General features: G+C 36.4%; 1 protein-coding gene across 1 annotated transcript; it reads left to right on the top strand.

The window, feature by feature from the left end:
* The first annotated feature begins 2,647 nt into the window (after window positions 1-2,647).
* Window positions 2,648-20,359, top strand: ENAM (enamelin). Its single transcript, XM_003772832.2, has 8 exons — window positions 2,648-2,701; window positions 6,997-7,065; window positions 7,182-7,226; window positions 9,272-9,313; window positions 10,397-10,687; window positions 13,059-13,121; window positions 15,539-15,589; window positions 16,826-20,359. The coding sequence occupies exons 1-8, from the start codon at window positions 2,648-2,650 to the stop codon at window positions 19,673-19,675; spliced, it is 3,465 nt and encodes a 1,154-aa protein (XP_003772880.1). The 3' UTR covers window positions 19,676-20,359.
* Window positions 20,360-20,603: the final 244 nt, after the last annotated feature.

Here is a 20,603-nt window from a genome sequence, read left to right as displayed (position 1 = left end):
ATGCTTTTTTCATTCACAGACATATATGTATACACATATATGAATCATTTGTATAGTGAAAATTATTCCCATATGCCCTACAATCCAACTGCACTGGCCTATTTGCAGTCCCACTCCTATCTCCATGTCTTTGCACTGGCTATAACCCAAACTTGGAATTCTCTTCTTTCTTCCTAATCTTTTTTAGTTTTGCTGGCTTCTTCAAATCCCACTTTTTGCAGGATGCCTTTCCCAGTACCAAAAATGGGCAATAGAACTCAAAATTAATAGAAAGAGTGAGTTAGTTTATCTTTTCAAAATTGCCCAATTTTTTTCTTGTGAACCCCTCCACAAACTTCTCCCAAAACAAAAAACATATTGTATGTCAATATTCTTGCACTGATATTGTAATTGTCACTTTTCAAACATTGTTGAGTCTGTCTTCACTTGCTATTTTATCAATTGCTACTGCTTCTATCTTCCAGGAGACCAAACACCTTTTAAGAATCTCTGTGTTCTGTGTCATTTCTGTGGCAAACCAAAGCAAGAGAAAAATTGGCTGACCCAAAGAAATAAAAACATAGAACAAAGAATATCATGTCCCTTAATCCAAATGCATCCATGGCAACAAGTTTTATTGGCTCATTTTTTGCTGGTGGCCATTAATTTATAATAATAGTATCTAAAGGATATGTATTTACATCTGATCTTTAAACAGTTAAACTTTTGTTGATATCTTTTTATCACTCACATTTCTCAATATGTCTCATTTTTCTCTCCTTCACAGACAGTTGATCTCTTAAAATTAAGAACAAAAGCAGGAAGCGGGGAGCAAAACTAACCAATAAATTGAAAACTTCTGATGTTATATGCAATGTTCCATATCAATAGTTCCCTACCTTGGAAAAAAAAAAAAAGGAGAAGAGGGCCATTGTCATGTAACCTCTATGGAGCCATTTGACCATTAAAATTTTCCATTCATTTTCTGTTGTTTAGTTTCCATTTCTTTCCATTTATATTATTATAGTTGTATCTATACTGTGCTCCTGCTTCTGCTTAATACATTCATTTAATAAGCATCTACTTAAGTATCTACCATATGCCAGAGACTGTACTAAGCCCTAGGGATATAAAGAGGCAAAAGACAATCTATTCTCAAGAAGTTTACGATCTAATGGGAGATACAATATGCAAACAAATACATAAGCAAGCTATATACAGGATAAATGTGCAATAATCAAAAGAGAGACACCACTAGAATTAGGGGGGATTAGTAACAATTTCTCATAAAAGGTGGGATTTTAGCTGGAATTTGGGAGCCATTTATTATGAATTACAGACATAAGGAACAGCCAAGGAAAATTCCCACAACTGATTTAGTCAAATAAGTTTCTTTATACTTTTCTCTATTCATCCTTTTCTCCATTTCTTATAACACAATAATATTTTATTACATTCATGTACCATAATTTGTTAAACAATTCCCCACTCGATGGGCATCTACTTTGTTTCCAATTCTTTGCTACAACAAAAGTGCTACTACAAACATTTTAGTGTATAGGAAGTCTTTCTTTTTGGTCATTGCCTAGACAGTGTCTAATATAGCAGATATATTGAAAATCCAAGATCATCATTTGATATCATCTTTCAGATGCTACTGCTCTAAGCTCATTTTCCTGGCCTGTTATTACACATAATAAGAGACTTGATTTGAGAGTGCTCATAATAACACATTGTCAACCTTACATAGGATGTATTTTTCAACCTTAAACCCTTGGGAGGGTATAACGATTTTTCTCAATGCCGATTGGTTGTGCAGGTCCTTAATAGTGCTTTAAATTTGACCTTGCTAATCCAACTTTTCCATCAAGGAGAAAACTCTCTAGATTTTAAGACTTTTCTTATATAACTCCATACCCATATGAAGAATACTTTATTAAGAATTAAAGATCATTCATTCCTCAAGTTCTCCAAGACTTTTGAAATCATACTGTTATCTACTTTATACTTTTGATTGTGTTTCTGAACAAGACCAAAAAAATTTTTAAAAGTTCACATCCCAGGGTATTCCATTCATATTGCAGCTTCGAACTGGCTTTTGGTGAGTATTAGATACTAAACAAGAAAATGAATTGGTGCTTTCTGCTAGGATCAATTCATACATTGTTATTGATTTAATTGCTATAGTATCTTCATTGCAAATAGAATAATTATTTGGTAAAGCATTTAACTTCAAATATTTATAAACATTCTTTTCTTTGAATTTCTTTCCTTCCAGTTCATTAAGAAATCATTTTGTAAATTTCTCAAAATGATAATAGTCAAGACTTGCCAGTATTACTCTGAAAATTTTTTCTAACATGTGACTGTTCAAATTTTCTTTTATATTAACTATCACTCTACTCTCAAAAGTTTAAGATGATTTGTGATTTGGGGGCTTCATCTATGAAACAGACTTTGATAAGATGAAACAGGAGTCTTAAAAATGTCTTTACGTGAAATTGGAAAAAAACTATTAAAAAAAAAAAAGAAAAAAATAGAGGAATCTTGAATTTGCCTGAAGTAATCCCTACTGATATCTCTGTCATTCATAAATCTCTTTATTTCCAATTTTTCTCATTTTGGCTCTATTTTTTTTCTCAAGGGCTTATGAAAACTTTTCTAGAAGATGTTGCTGCTTCAAGGCAATCATGGAGCATTTTCTCCTGAACTAGATGATGTGGTGAGTTTTCCTATTCGCTTTCTCCAATGAGAGAGGATATTTTGCACTAAATATGAGCAGAATTACACTTAGAAAGGCAAGATGGTTGTTACATGTGACAGGGATTCAACTAATAAGAGAATGCAGAAAAAATGAGAGAGATGGCCCCTCCATCTTCATAAATTAAAAATATGACTACTGCTTTCAATTTATCAAAAAATAAATTAATGATTTTTTGCAATATTTATGGAATAAAAATGGTCATTTTTCTTCATGTTTATACTATCAGTATACAGTTCTTGGTAAAAAAAAAAAGCATATAAAATTATAAACATACTATAGCTGAAGAGTGATGAGATACAAAACCACATTTTATTCCTTATACTTAAACTGTAAGTTCCTTATGTGGGAAGTGGTGAGTCAGTAAGTCAACAAGCCTTTACTAAGTATCTACTACATACCAGTTACTATGCTAATGATAAAAGAAAGGTAAAATACAGTTCAAGCAATCAAGGAGCTCACAATCTAATAGGGGAAATAGTATGCAAAAAAAAAAAAAAAAAAAAAACTATGTACAAACCAGATAGATATGTACAAACAGAAAGATAGATGAATGGATGGATGAATGGATGGATGGATGAATGGTATCATCTCAGCAGAAGGTACTTGTATTAAGGGGGAATCCAGAAAGCCTTCTTGTAGGTGAAATTTTAGCTAAAGCTTGAAGGAAACCAGAAAATAGAGATGAGGAGGGAAAGAATTCCAAGCAAAATACAGAAGCCGGCATCACTGGATTACAGTGAATGGATTAAGGTGTAAGAAGACTGGATGGGTAGGAAGGGGCCTAGCAGATTCTAGACTTGATCCTGGAGCCAGTAGAGTTTATTGAATATTGAATATTCCCCTATTGAATAGGGAAATGGACTTGCACCTTAGAAAGATCAATTTGATAGCAGAGTAGAGAGTGGACTGAAATAGGGAGAGATTTGAGGCGGGGTAACTAATCAAAAGAGCTGTCTTATTTTTACTTGTATCCTCTGTCCCTTTCCTTACCCTCCCACCCCTACTTCACAACACTTAACCTACTGCCTTGCACATGATAGGATCTTAGATCTAGGGCTGGAAGGGACTCCAAAGGCCAACTGCTCTCTACCAATGAAGAAAATGAAATTCAAATAGGTTAAAAATGACTCCCAAGATCACACATATAATAAGGATAAAAGACATAATTTAAACCCTTTTTCTCTTATTTCCACATCAGTGATCTTTTTGTCAAGCTTCCTCTTTGTTGCTGAATTAAGAAACAGAGATTTTAAAAGTTATTTTAATCAATGATACTAAAATACAGTCAAGGAAATTCTTTTCCAATATTAGTTTCATCCTAGCATCTATCTCTGTGCTATGGAATCATGCACTAAACATGATTGCACCTGTCTTTTCATTTTTGAAGTGCTGAGCTGCCAACCATATTTGATCAGCAGGAAGGGCAGATATTGGCTGTTGCTGCTTTTTGCTCTGTGAAACACTCCCAATTTTTTGGTTGACAGAATTTAATTGATTACTACAATTTAAATTGCAAAGGCTCAGGTTATCCTGGAGGATGGATCATTGGCTTTGGAGTCAAGATCTGAATTCAAAACCTGCCTCCAATCACCAACAAGCTGCTTGGTCCTGGAAAAGGGAGATCTGGTCCTTGTAGCAACTGTTCCCTAGGGGAATTTATCTTCACTAAGGAGAGTGTTGATCTTTAATGTATTCTTGTATGCTATTTAGAAATAGCCTAGAAAAATGTAGCCATTAAAATATTAAAATTATTTAAAATTAATATTTAATTTAATTAACTTAAATTCTTTATTTAACATTAAAATGCATCACCTAAGCTATGTTGTTCCTGCTAGGGGAAGTTTCCAATAAGATTGGTATTAGTTTAACCTATCAAATGTATTCAAACTAAGCTGAAATGAATGGTTAGTAATCACCACTAAAGAAAGTCATTCAGGATCATAATCATAAAAGGAGCATTTATATGTCTGCAAAATGTTTTACATATGTTATCTCATGAATAACAAAATGGCCAAAAAATAAGTGTAGATGGAGACAACAGAAAAGTAAATAGAACAGAGTCCTGAAAAGTCAGCCTCTTGAAAAACTGAGTGAATGTGGTGTGTTGAACTTGGAGGGCACCTTCTTTTTTTTCTTGTTTTAAAAATGGAAACCTTTTTTATCTCACCTTCATTTCCAAAAACATCCTTCCTCCCTCCCCATAACTTTCATTTGTAATAAATAGCAAACCTTCACTTGTAATAAATAAATAAATTAGGAAGAAGAGAAAAAAGCAGTATAAAAAAAAACAATTAACACTTCCAATGTGTCTGACAGTATATAACATTTCCTGCCCACAATCCTCTGCCTCCCAAAAAAGATATAAAGATACATTTTTGCAATACTTCTTGGAGGGTACTTTCAATGAGATTGTGGATAGAGATTGTCCTAAAAGTCTTAGTGCAATCTTAAGCCTTAATAAATTGCACCAAAATTTTGAGGACACCAATGACCTTGCACATTCTTAGACCTGCGAATGAAGTCCATAAATGACATTTAGCACTCTTTCTCTATATTATTTCTGTTTCATTCTAACCTTACAATCATCCATAGTGATTACATGGAGTTATCCAAGTGATGTCCTTAGCACCAGAGAAAATGACTAACTTATAGTCTCTTGAGTACTTTACTATGTTAAGAAGGTATCTTGGTATAGTGGATAGACAAATGGTTTTGGAGCCAGGAAGACCTGGATTTAGGTCCCCCCTCAGCCCCATCCTTAAAGGGTGACCCTGGGTAAGTCACCAGTATTTAGGGTATCTTTCTCAGAAAAGCTGCCAACCTTCAGTAGTAGAGGGAAATTCCAAAATCATTGAAATCACAGGTCTATATGACCCCGTCAAGGTTAGAGAAACAGTCAATGATGGAAAATCATCCTCAAAAATAGATGTCAGTTCAGATCTCTTACTCATTCTGGCTGTGAAACTCTGGCCAATTCTCTAAAATTATAAAATGTAGAAAAAGCACTAGTCTTTGGGTTGAGAAATAGAATGAACTCCCTACTATCAATGAATGAACAATCAATGAAATCATAAGTCTAATTCTAATTTCATCAAAATGAGTCCTTCTTCTTCCTCTGCCCATTGCAAAATAACAATTCCACTATAACTCAGCAGATGGCCTTCCAGAGCCCCTATGACCAATATACTCATTGCTCATGGGGAACCCAGAGAGGAACCTCTCCAGATCCAGCTATTCTGGTCTGTGAATAGCAATTACAGATGGGCCATATTCCAAGACCTTCCAGCTCAGTAGATCCTACCAGAGGATTGTTCCTTAGTATAATCTTTGAGACTCAGGCTTACCCCCAGGGCAAGATGACCTGAAGAAAGTGTTAGATCTATGCAAAAACTAAAGCTAAAGGTACCTAGCTCTCCCATATCACATCATCAGAACTCCTCAAGTCTCTGCTTTCAGATATAAATCCAATTTTAAGTCAAATTCATGTTTACCTTCTTCCTAGAAGTATTCAGGTTCCACCTTGATGCATGCTAACTATGTGATGATGGCCAAATCTCAAATTCCCAGTATTCTAGGTACTTTTCTAAGACCATAGGTACTGACATGAACTGGTAAAGGGAATTTCTTCATCTGGGAGTCTCTTCTTTCAGTGAAGTTACATATTCAATTCCTCTTCTTTATCAGTATATGAAATAACTCCCAATCTCCAGGAAAGAGTACCCCAAACTCAGTGAGGTATGTATGTATACATGCACATACCACATATGTATATGTTCATATGTACATATATATGGAAATTCCCAGTTAGTCAAGAATATGAGAAGTAATACAGTAAATTCAATGAATACAATGCAAGACAACTTGCTTGCAAGTCAGAGGACCTGGTTCCCAATCCTGTCTCTGTTGCTTCCTGTGGGACCTTAAATAATTTAAGTTCTCCGAGCCTCAGTTTCCTCAGCTGAAAAAAAGGATGGATTAGATAAGGTGGTCCCATCCCTTCTAATTCTAAATATGACTTTTCAAGTTTATGAATTCTCTAGAACTTATTCTTCTTGGACTTTTTCTTTTTCTTTCCTTTTTTTGTCATTTGATTATTTATTAGCAACTCTGCCTAATAAGACCCTAGCAAAGTGAATACAATAGCAGGAACACTTACCAACTGCCTTCTCCAATATCTAGACTATGGGTTAAAGACTATCTGCAAGGGTTCCTCTCTCAAGGTCTAAAGATTAAAAATCACCATTGCTTCATAGGTACCAAGGGGAAAGATGAAGACTCTCCTGATGTTTCTCAGTCTGTTCAGTTGTTCCATTGCTATGCCTGTAAGTAATGAGGTTTACAACTTCCTTTTCTTCGGGTTCTATGTTGGGAAGACATCATGTTGTCTTTATGACAGTATGTTTTGCTGCAAGTGCCAAGGGTGCTCTCTGTCTTCCAGATGCATATGCCTCGCATGGGTGGATTTGGCAGTAAGAGCGAAGAGGTATGTGCAGTCTCTTCTTACAATAAAGTTGCATTGGGTAAAGGACTGGGAAGTCCTTCTGCCCAATGCAAGGTAGAGGAAGGGTGAAAGGATCATTTCAGAGATCTGCAAGTTCAGAAAGGAGAAAACAAAGGAGACTATTGAGATCACTTGCTTTCCTAATGAAGTTAATCAATCATTTACAAGCATTTGTTAAGTAATTACTGTGTGCCATAAAGACAGCTAGATGGTACAGTGGATATACCCTGAGCCTGGAGACAGGAAGAATCATCTTCCTGAGTTCAAAAGCAGTCTCAGATACTTTTAACTGTGTGACCCTGGGCAAGCCACTTAACTCTGTTTGTCTTAGTTTTCTCAACTATAAGAAGAGCTGGAGAAGGAAATAGCAAATAGTCCCAGTATCTTTGCCAAGAAAACCCCAAATGGGCTTTCAAAGAGTTGGATATGACTGAAATAACTAGACAACAACAAATGTACCATATACAATGCTAGACCCTAGAAAATACAAAGACACAAATGAAGCAGTTCTTGTCCCCATGAAGCTTACATTCTTATCAGGAAAGATGCTATATACAAATAAAAGGATGTATAAAATAAATATGATATCAGTGGAGGACCAACCCTAGCCCCTGGTCACTGGCAGTTGAGGAAATCAGGGGTTGCTCTTTCAAGACCTAAGATCACAAAGTATTTTGCAGTTTCCCTGGCATTACCTCACCAATGAGCCTAAACTTTGCTCTATATAGGGGGCCATCTTTAAGTCCATTTAATATTAACCTCTCCACTGAGGTTGCCAGAAAAGTTCTCCTTTTGTGACATTATCCACATGGCCCAACTCCCTTAAACATAGGGTAGGGCATAAAATTGCTTTTTGTTATGTTCCAAGAAAAGAATTGTCCTTTGCCCAACACAGCTATTTCTAAATGCTTAACAGAAAGTCTGAGATTAACATGTCCATAGAGACTTTCAGGAGAACCAAGACTTAGGGCAGGCAGTCTGTAGAAAGAGCTGAGTTTGGAATCACAAGACCTGGATTTTAATTGTGTCTTTATCATTTATTGCCCATGTAATTTTAGGCAAGTCATTTAAATGCCCTAAGCCTCAGTTTCCTTATCTGCAAAATGATAAGTTTGGACTCAGTGATTTGTGAGCTCTTCATCTAAAGGGCTTGAGTGCAAGAGTCCTTATCTTTTTTTCATCATGAATCCTTTGTCAATCTGGTGAAACTTTTAGACTTTTCAGAAACATGTTGTTAAATATATAAAAATAAAATACAGATGATTATAAAAGAAATCAGTTATGTTGAATATAGTTATCAAAATACCTCTTCCCATTTGGTGCCAGGCAATCAGGATTAAGTGACTTGCCTAGGATCACACAGCTAATAGATATGTGAGGCCAGATTTGAAGTCAGGTACGCCTGATTCCAGGGCAGGTACTCTATCCATTATACCATAAAGCTGCCTCTAAAATATTTCTCTAAAACAAATTCCTCATTTTCAAATACTAATAATACTTATAGGATTTTCATATAAATAAAAAATATTTTTAGAATTAATTTCAATTTTAATTTTTTAAAAATTAATTTTAAAAAGTTTTTAAAGTTCATAGACCCTTTAAAGAATTTTTGTTCTAATTAATACAATGGATAAAATGCTTTGGAGTCAGGAAGATGCAAGTTTACCTTTAGCTTCAGACACTAACAATTCACTTCACCTCTTTGTCTCAGTTTCCTCAACTGCAAAATAGGGGATAACAGTGAATGCCTAGTACATAGTAAATTATGCTTAATAAATGTTTATTCCCTTTCTCTCTTTCCATAAAGTTATTTATGACAATCCTTGTAGAGATAAGATTCTATCTCCCAGTGCTCCTGGAATTCTTTGATTTCATTTTTTTAATCCTGCCATTTTCACAAAATGGTGATGGTTGCTATCACATCTTGAAGTCATGTCACTATCCTGGTAGAATGGGGAAATTGGGTGGCTAGTTAGAAAAAAAAGAAAAAATTTGCATTGGGCCACTAACAGATTCTTTGCTAACAGATGATGCGATATGGACAATACAACTTCATGAACACACCACAGGTAAGTTTTCTTTTGAAATGTCTTTGACCATCTTCTCTTTGTATTCATATTCTTCTTTAGGAAAGCTCTTCTCTTCCTGACTACCTGTTTTAATGGTAATACACACAAGGACCAAGTTGCAACTAGAAATTCTTGCCCCTGGGGCAAATTTAATTGGAAACTGGTAGAAAGTTCAATTTTCTCGAATTAGGTATAGGGAGGGCAGTCTTACCAAGTAACCTACAAGAAGAGAGCCCAGGGGGAGAAAGGACAGATATATGCAAGGGAGAAGGACAGGACCACTGTGGTACCACATGGTACAGAGCAAGGAGAAGACCTAAAAGATTGCAGAAAATGACAAAAGACTAAAAGGGAATCTCTGAGTCAGGAGGAGATGGATTCAAGTCCTGCCCCTGAGACATCATGGCTACATCTTGTTAGTCAAGAAAACTCTATAAAACTGGAAGTTACAAACCAGATGGCAAGGTGGAATCTAGGAGCCTATGATTTTTCAAGTACTCAGTCTAATTTTCTCTGAATACTCAGTCTTAGCCCCTCTTTTCCCTGTTGTTGGTTTTTGATCACTTCAATAGTCATTTCATTACCAATGAAAACACAGGTTTATTTAAGAGAAAGAAAAATCCCTGTTTATCCAGTCTTTTAATCTCTTCCCCTTTATTGCTTTTCTCCTTATTTTATAGCTATCACATTGTATAATATTAACTCAGCACAAATTCTTCATGCAATCTTAATTACAGAGCCTGAAGCAAATGAAACCAGCTGGTAAAACCACCAACCACAACAGAAAATCTCTCATTCTTACCCCCTCTTCTCTTTTTTTTTCTTTCCCCCTTTTTTGTTCCTTAATAGCTGAAATGAAACTCTCACAGTCTCCTGCAAAGACTTCTCAACTGAAAGCACAAGACTTTCTGGTAGCCTCTCTCTCCCAATTCAGGTTTGGGGGGGTTGACACACTAGGGAATAGGGGTTTGTTCTCTACACTCTTCGAGGTCACCAGATGTCATGATGATCTAACTGTTGGGAATCTTCATCTTCAGCACCACATCCCTCCCACCTCCCTCACTGCTATTTTTACACTTCTAGATGGCACACTTCAGTCCTCTGTATGGATACAATATACGACTTGCCCAGCAGTTTCCACAGCTCCAGATGCCAATGTGGCCTCAGCCACCACCAAACACATGGCTTCCCCAGCAGCCCATACCGCCAAATATACCAAGACCACAGATGAAGGCAGGGGAGGGCCAAGAAACTTCAACGACCAGTCAGCCACTGCCAACAAAATCGATGATCCCAACAATTCCAACAAAGCCGGCTGTGAAGAAGTCCCCTGAGGGTCCTCCTCGGCAAAAAGAAGAGGATGAACAGCCTCCAGTAAATATTTGCTACTTTGGTCATTCATTGAATGTTAAGAGATCTTTAGAGGGAATGAGGAAACTTCATTGTCCCTTATTCACTCTGATGCTCCTTCTGGACACAAGTTTTATATATATATAAAGCTATATATATAAAATTATAGTTATATATATATATATATAACTATATATAATGCCTAAATTATCACATCTTTAAATAATAACAATTACTATTTTTATAATTATTAATAGCATTTATATACCACTGTAAGGCTTGCAAAGTGCTATATATATATATATATATATATATATATATATATATATATAATATTATATTACTTGACCTTCACAACAATCCTGTGAGGTAGGTGTTATTATTGTCTCCATTTTACAGATGAGAAAATTAAGACTGAGACCCCTGAAGTCATTTGTTCAGCATCACACAACTAGTGTCTGAATCGGGATTTGAACTCAGATCTTTCTAGCTGTAGAATCAAAGTTCTATCCTATTTCTGTCATTTTCAATTCTCTGTGACCTCATTTGGAGTTTTCTTGGCAAAGTTACTGGAGTTTGCCATCTTTTTCTCCAGCTCATTTTGCAGATGAAGAAATTGAGGCAAACAGGGTTAAGTGACTTGCCCAGGGACATACTGGTAACTATCTCCAACCAGATTTAAACTTAGGAAAAGTCTCCCTGACTCCAGGTCCAGCACTTTATCTACTGTGCCACCTAGATACTCACCTAGAAGTGTCCTAAACTTTCTACACTACTAAAAGTAGTACTGAAGTCATTTATTTATTCAACAAGTCAAACCATTTACTATTTAGAATCATGTTACTCAAATGAAATTATAGTGATTCAAAGATATGTCTTTATCCTTTAAAAAATATATAGAATTATGCAGGAATTTGTCTTGCTTGGTAATAGAGATTTACAATGAAGATTTTGTTCTTTCTTTCTCAGTAGTAAGAGGGAGAAAAGGTGAATTTTCATTAATCAAAAAAATTAATTCTTTTAAATGTAAATTTGCCTGTCATATTGGATATATGCAATGGACTAAAATTTCAGAGATCTCAACTGCTGATTCTGCTGTGTGACTCCCAGCAAGTTACTTGAATGACCTATGACTAAGTTTCCTCATTAGTAAAAATAAGAATTGGCCATCATGATCTCTAAATTTCCCCATAATTCTAAAATCCTATGAGCTAAAACTATTAAACCTAGAATTATGTCTAAGAAGTTCAACATGCAAGGCATGGAAAAGGGCAATATGCCATATCATTTGAGTGGGGTCCTGACTAAAGGTAGAAAAGTAAAATAAAAAGATTGGAGAGGGAGGAGGGTCTGAAATCATGAGTTAGGTGGAGACCATACTCCCTACTTCCCTAGTGGTAGTCCATACTTCCCTAATGGTAGCAAATAATAAATAGAGATCTTTAAGTCAGGAAGACCTGAACTCAAATCCTGCTTCTGACACATACTGACTGTGTGCCATTAAGCAAATTACCTTACTTCCCATTACCCCAGGAAATTCTCTAAGATGCATGAAAGGAAATAAGGATTTATTAAACACTTTGTGCCAGAAACCATGTTGAACATTTTATAAATACTATTTCCTTTGATCCTCAAAACAAACCTGAGAGGCAGGTGCTACTATAATTTCCATTTTATAATGGGGAAACTGAGGCAGACAGAGATGAAATAATTTGCCCAGAGACACACAGCTAGCAAATGTCTAAAGCCATATTCAAGTTCAGGTCTTCTTGAGTCCAGGCCCAGCTCTCTATCCACTGAAACATCTAGCTGACATTAAGATTACAGGAGATTTGTGTTTGATTAAATCATAAAATAGGTAAGTCATAGATAGGTAGATACATAAATAGAATAGTCATATAGGTAAATGGACAGGATAGAAAGAAAGACAGATAAATAAACAGGATAGATAGACAGACAAAAATATAAATAGACATCCAGACATATGAATAGAACAGATAGGATAAAGACAAACAGAAAAATAAATAGTGATAAGTGATACATAAAGAAATAGATTAATGAAAAAGTAAATGAATAAATCATAGCAAGCTAAATGAATAGATAAATAAGTAAACAAACAGAAGAGTAAGACAGATGATGGAGAGAAGAATTAAAGAGTAAATAAATAAATGGAGATGACAAATGATAAAGAAATAAATAAAAATGTCAATAACTAAGTGATATGCAGAGAGATAAACATAAATCAGTAAATAAATAGAAGATAAATGAATAAGCAAATAGATGAATAAATAATCAAATCGATAAAAAGTAAATGAATAGAAGTATAGATCCATTCATTGATGTTATTTTTCACTGGCCATTCTAATCTTTTATTTTTCTCAAACTCTTTCTCTAGCAATATCCTCCGTTTGGTAATGGAATGTTTCCTTTTCCCCAACCACCCTGGCAATTTCCACAGGTGAGTCCCATTTTTTTAAACTCTCATTAAGGAAGATTAGCACTTTGCCTTCTAAGTTAATATGAGCTTCTCAGACAATTCAAACATCTTAACAGAAACATGACCCTCTTAGGATAATCGTCAGCAATTTAGTCAAAAATCCTCAAGTCAGATACCTGGCACCACATAGATTTTTTTAAAAAGTATTAGTTTCCTGAACTTTCAGCTAATTGAATTGACATCATATAAAAGCAACAGATGGAAGAAGGGCCTGGCTTTGGGGTTAGGAGAAAACTGAGTTCAGATCCAGGCTCTGGTGCTGGATATGTGACTTAGGCAAGGAATTTTTTCTGAGCTAAGCTTCAGCTTCCCCATCAGTAAAATGGGATTAATAATTCTCACAATTAAGAACTTTGTAATACTAAAGCAGGTACATGGGAATTACTATTGGGTAAATAGACATAACATAAATTTTACCAGGGACATGGATAAAATTCAGTGAACAAATGAATGAGCATTTTATTTACAAAACCCTAAGAATACAAATAGAAAAGAAGCTCACATCTGGCAGAAGGAAAAAACACTCCCAGATGAGGAAATTCTCTCTTCCAATGTAGGTCATTATCTTCTCTAAAATTTGTGATCTTAAGAAAGTTGCCTAGAACACTAAGAGTCAGTCAGTCAGTCAACTAGCATATTAAGCCCTCTCTATGACATATACTAGGAACAAAGAAAGTGGAGGGAAATCTAATAAGGGAGGAAATGTGCACATAACTAGGTTATCTACATAATATATAAAGTAGAGAGTAACTAAGAGATGAAGGACAGTATTCTGGACCTAGAATAGCCAAATAGCCAAAGAAACCGAATTCATGTGAAAAAACTGCCCAACAGAGACAACCTTGGGTAGGGATTGGGAGGAGAGGAGTGTGAAGATACAAGTAGGCTAGAAAGGTCAACAGAATTATGTATTGGAAATACAGAAATATTTATATTATATTAGAGTATAAAATTATATATTAGAAATATATTGCTATATAAATATATAAGAATATAGAATTATAGGATTATATATTAGAAATATATCAAAATATAGAATCATATGTTGAAATATATTAGAACATAGAATTGTATGTTAGAAATATACAAATATATTCAAATATATAATTATATATGAGAAATATAACATATATTGGGATACAGACATATTAGAAATAAAACAGAATATAAAATTATAAATAGAATATAGAATTATACATGAGAAATATGTGACATATTAAAATACAGTTTTCCATATTAGAAATATGTTTTAAACTATAGAATTCTATATTAGAATATATTTGAGTAATTATGTTAAAGATATATAATATATGATAATATAGAACTAAAAGTGTACAAATATATTTTTAAATACATATTCGAAACATGTTAGATGTAGAATTATATATTTGGCTAGGTAAATATATTAATAAAATAGCATAAAATCATTTTGTAAAAATAACACTGATTTGGATTCCCAGTGACCTTCATACAAAAAAAAAAAAATATATATATATATATATATATATATATATATATATATTCCTCCCATTGTAATTTGGTTTTGCATCACTGAAATTTTTTAAACATGCCATTGAAACTCTGAGAACCAGGAAGTGTAATAGAAAGAATAATAAGTTCAACAAAGGAAACTTGTTGATCATGTCTCAAGAAGTAAGTAAAAAGTAAGAGTTAAATTATTGTGACTTTTTTATAAATCGTGGCACTGGTTTTTCTCACTGACAGATGTATAATCCAGGAGGATTTCCATCACCACCAAACCACCCATTTCATGGAGTAAGAATTTATTCAGTTCTTCTTCTTTGTTGTACTTAATTAAGTAATATGTTCCAGTGGATGGACTTGGAGTCAGGAAAGCCTAAATTCAGGTCTCACTTTTGTCATATGTGTATTACATGATCTTGGGGAAATCCTCTGACTTCTTAGTACTCTTAAGACCACAAATGGCAGTGTAGATGCCAGTCTACCTTAGTAGGTGAAGTTTTTCTCATCTGAATTTCCCTACATCAGTGAAACCATGGGCTCAATTCCCAACCCTATAGATGTTGAATATGATCATGGAAGACTGGTCAATGAGGCCAGTCCTCATCAGCCAAAGAGATTGTGCCTCTTCAGTCAGGACTGGGCTCTTTGTCCAGTCTCTGATCATTCTATTATTGTGCTTGTTTAACAGTGTCAGATAAAATAGACTCGGGAGATCCAGGAATATAAAGCAATGATACCTGATGGGATTACTTACCCCTAAACCCATTGCTTGGGGCTATCAGAAAGAGTGCAATTTCTCCAAAAGTGGTCAGTACTAGGAATCTGCTGGTAGTTCTCTTTGGTTTTTACTGAATTTCTTTTAGTTGACTTGACCATGTTTTTTGCCCTTTCAGGGTATTCCCCCAGGGTTTGGACGTCCACCAGTTAGCAATGAGGAAGGTGGGGTAAGTACAATTCAAAACATAGATCAAAACATGGAAATAACCTTTTTGCTAGTATTCTCCTCATGTTCAAGAGCCCTCAGACACTTATCCAGCAGTGTGACTATAGGCAAGTCATTTAACTGCCGCTTGCCTTAATTTCCTCAGCCTTAAAAAAAGGATAATAATAGCAACTACCTTACAAGTTTGTTATAAAGATCAAATGAGATATTATTTGTAAAATACCTGGTATATAGGAGGCATGAATATATATACATTCAAGCTATATTTTATTTTATTATAATTATAAATATTATTATTTTTAATGACAGAAAAACTTGAAGTTATGTTTAAACCAGACTGGAAAATCTATAGTATACTCTTTGTTCCAACCCATTAATTTCCTCTGTGGTCTTAGCTCTGTTGTCCACCTGTCTGTTTTATTTTTCCCTATCTATATAATGAGAATAAATCTATCCCTTCCCAAAATATTTTTACAGCGGTAAGTAGAATTGTAGCTCAGCCTTCTGGCTAAGATCAAATATATGTACACAAGGAAACCAAATTTCTAGTTCTGACTATTTCTATTACTATGGATATGGGGGAGTCCTCTGAAAATTAGTCTAACCTCATTTACATTAGGTAAACTCAAAGATCCTTTTATTCTGGGATTCTATGAGTTTATGATTCTATTCCCTGCTGAAAGCACCAAGTGTTAAATTAATATTAAACAGTAATATCCTCTGACCAAAAACATTAATAAATCAGAGACAGTTTTACACAGAGTAGGCAGTTGCCTACCTGATGTGATTGTAGGAACTCAGGAAGATTCTTTGTTTACCAGAGTACTTCCCCCTTCCATGCTCACCAGTGTTTAGAATTTCTTGGAGAGGAGACAATTAAGAGCAAGATTTTAAAAACATATGCCCTCAGGAAAGGTAGCGACCAAAAAATTGATGCCAGAGTGTTAGTTGATAGTATTGGCTCCTTTCCCAAGTAGGTTTCCTGGGAGTGGAGAAATTGGTGCCTGAAAGATATGGGGAAGATGCTGAGAAAGGGAGAGAGGATATACAAAAAGTAGTCTGTGGATGCTAAAACAAATTCTGCCTACTACACAACTCTGCTTGGGACTGGTCTCACCAAGGCCAATGTGATATTAAATTGAGAGAGTAACTCATGGGATTCCCTCTTCAAATTAAAAGTTTTCCAAGAAATGTTGAGCAATAGAGAAATTCCTGATTTAATTCTTTCTCTCCTTAGAATCCTTATTTTGGCTATTTTGGGTATCATGGATTTGGAGGGCGAACCCCATATTATTCAGAAGAGATGTTTGAACAAGATTTTGAAAAGCCAAAAGAGGAAGATCCACCCAAAGTGGAGAGCACAACCTCAGCCCCTCCTGCTAACACCACAGTCCTTGAGAATAATTCGACTCAACCAACTATACCCAGCCCAGGAGGGAGTCAAGGTGGGAATGATACCAGCCCAACAGGAAATGAAGCTCAAGCTCAGAACCCTGGGAACAACCAAGGAGTATATCCTGGAGTTAACTTGGCTCCTTCTGTTAATGTCTCAAGTTATGATGTACCAGGAAGCCAGATTCCTCAGGTCTTAAATCAGCCAAATGTTTTTGAAAACTCTCCAAACCCTAATTTTAGAAGTTTCCCTGTGAACAGACAATGGAGCCAAACAGGACTCCCTCTGGGGCCTAGAATTAATGTCCCTTTTTATAGAAATTATCCCAATCAAAGGATTTTTCCATGGCATAATTTAGCCTATGTAAGCAAACAAATAGCTCGCCCAGGAAACACAGCTTACCGAAAAGTTTATCCTGTCATTCCTAAGAGCAATTCTCCCAATCAGGTATCAAATGCAGCAAATAACAGGAAAAAACCCCAGAGCCCAACCAAAAACCCTGAAGAAACAAATGGTGGATCAGCAGATCCCAAGCATGACACTGTCCATAGAGATGAGCAGACTCAAAACCCAAAAGAGAATCCAGTGACCGAGAAAGAAAGAACAACCTTTCCAACAAGAATTCCCACCAGTACCTGGAGAAACTCACAGGGTTATGAAACTAACAAATCAAATTATAAATTACCTCCTCCAGAGGGCAACCCTCCAATACCAAGTGTCAATTCAGTTGACCAACATGAAAATTCTTATTATCCAAGAGTAGATTCCAGATTTCCAGCTGGCATACAAATACCTAATTTTCCTAAGGGAATCATTTCAGAACCAAGAAAAGATCCATCTGATGCTGAAACTAACCCACCAGAAATGAAACAAGGAACCCACCAGCCTCCATATGCTGAGGAAGACCCCTATCTTCCAAGAGAACCCTTTTTTCCTGCAGCTAACACATGGAACCCCCAACAAGGAGCTCCAGTTTTTGAGGATGAACCTCTGAGGCAGGAAGGACCTTTACTTTATCCAGCCTTTGGAGTAAGAGGAAATGTCCCCTACCCTGAATACATTCCCTATGATCCCAGAGGGAACTCTCCTTATGCTAGAGGTAGTATGTGGGATGAGCGAGATGACTTTCCCGGTACTTTCAGACCAACAGGAAAAGCAGGAAACCCATCATACTCTCCGAACACTCCTCCAAGTCAGAGACGCCCATCAACTAATAATGAGGAGGATCCAATTGACCAAACAGGTGATGAGATTTACCGGAGGCCCAATGCATGGGGGAAGGAATCCAATTTCAAAGAAAGTCAAGTTAGGTACCGTGAAAAATATCTGTATGCCCCAGGTCGTCCATCTGAGCCAAAGGACTACCCCCAACATTCCACAGATAATTTATTGAAACAAAGAAATTCTCCTTATGGTGAATTTTATCCCTGGCACCCAGAATATATTCCATCATACAATATGGCTCCTCCCCTAACCCCACCAGGAGAAAACAATGGGTATTATTATCCTGCTAATGCCTTTGAACAGGAAGAGAGAGAATCTTGGGATCAAAAGAATTATGTCCCAGCACAGAAAGGAAGAGTGCCATATTACAGTAGAAATTTCTGGGGTCTGGCCACCAGTTTACAAAAATCCACAGCAAATTCTCTGAGTCAAAGAGAAGATCAGCCCCTCTCCAGCAATTTTCCAGTTGGGCTTAGAGGAAACCCAACATACCAAGAAGCAGAGAGCCACAACTATGGCAGCGAGCAAATTAACAGGGTAAATTTATCAGACAAGGGACAGCTTGCTGTCACAGAATCTGTGATTCCAAACAGCCCAGTAAATCAAGAAGAAGCAGATTCATATCCCCCAGCCAGCCAAAGAAATCCCTGCTGCGCTAGTGACCCAGCAGGGTTCAAAGATATCCCTTTTGTACCACTGGACTACTTTCCACCCTTCGGTCTTGTCTCAGAAGGAGAAAGAAATTCATTTTATACAGAGAGCAGTCATACTAAGCATGCTAGACATATCATCTATCCCCCAGGCATCCAATCCAACCAACGAAATAGTTCAGAGAAATATCTACCTGAAAAAGAAGAAAATCCAGACGCCTTCAGGGATGATTCGTTCACCCTGAAAAAAAACACTCCGTGTTCTAAAAGGAATGAAGTAGAACAGACGGGAAGTAGGGTTTTTTCTGAAGCTGACTCCCTCCAAGCAAACACACCCTGCTTCAAAAGTCACCTCAGAGGAGATGGGAACGACGTCCTGACAAAAATCTTTGGCACCGGCCAGTTCGATGAAAGAACAAATAATCTTATTCCTGAGGAGCTCGAGGCTCCTAAAGAAAGCCCCAGGCCAGAAAACATCGAAAGTGAAGGGGGAGGAAGTGAGGGTCGCATGAAACAGAAAGGAGTGCCGATTATCCAACAAGTACCATGTCTCCACTCCAAACTGGAAAAGCATTTCCCTTCCAGTACGGGTCCTCCACTTGACAAGAGAAGACCAGACCTATCAGACGGAGAGCCAGAAATGGTCTCTGCCCAGCCCAGCAGCACATTGAATGGATTGGCAGCCAGGGAGCAACTTAGTGGTACCAATATTGACCCATACATCGCCTCAGAGCCGCCTCTTTCCTTTCCATCTTTTCCAAAAGAGATTCCAAGAAATGCAGAGCTTCAGGTGCCAGACTGCCTACTGCTTCAGAGCTAGGGATCCTCTGTGGGAAGACAAATGGCAGTGGTCCCCATACTAACTTTTCATTGATAGGACTCCTTTAGAATCAGAACATATCTGATGACTGACACCCTCTCCATATACTGCAAGTTTCCTGGTCACAACAGCCTTCATGGTGCTGGGGGAAATCCCTAGCCAGTCAGGCTACTCATAGAAGACCAAGGGAAGCTGGATCTTTTTCTACGTGACAAATTACAGGGGTACCATCAAGGCTTAGAGAAGCCATCTTACCTATCTTAGCTACCTTTTGCTTAATGACACATCCCATTTCTCTGAAGATGCAATATTTCTGCAAGAATTGGAAGCCTCAGGAACTCTCTATTTCAGTTTGGAATTTTCTGCCCAGGACAGTCTGATCTGTGCACTTTTAATTTTTTCTGATTTGGTTTTTTGTTGAAATTTTTTCCTATTTCTCTCTATTTAAGATTCTCTTTGTAGCAGGAAAGGCAATGCTGCATGGTGGATAAAGATCTGGTCTTAAATTCAGGAAGACATGAACCTGATCCTGGTTCATTGAGATAGAGGCTCTGGGCAAGTTTTCTGTACTACCTAAGCAATTTTCTAAGGCTGTAAGGTGCTAGCCTTCTACATTAATAGGAAGAGTTTCTGATATTTTCCTCCTCTGTCTTCTTTAATTTATTTTTCTTTCTCCTGTTTCTAATTTCCTCCCCTCCATTTTTCTTCCTATGTAACATAACTTCACAATACTTTCTATTGTCATATTGAATTCATTCTCTCACCTCATGAACTCTCACCTTCTTTATAGCCTTTTCTCTCTGAGCTACTATTTCATAAATTACATTCTGTCTCTTTCTGTCCCAGTTTGTCTCTCTCCGCTGTGACCCCATTTTCCTTTTCTATTCATCCCATTCTCAAATCTCTACATCTTTATACTCTTTTTTTT

This window comes from Sarcophilus harrisii, chromosome 6, assembly GCF_902635505.1.
Source record: "Sarcophilus harrisii chromosome 6, mSarHar1.11, whole genome shotgun sequence".
NCBI lineage: Eukaryota > Metazoa > Chordata > Mammalia > Dasyuromorphia > Dasyuridae > Sarcophilus > Sarcophilus harrisii.
Note: the sequence above shows the minus strand (reverse complement) of the source record. Positions and strands in the feature narration are given on the sequence as shown.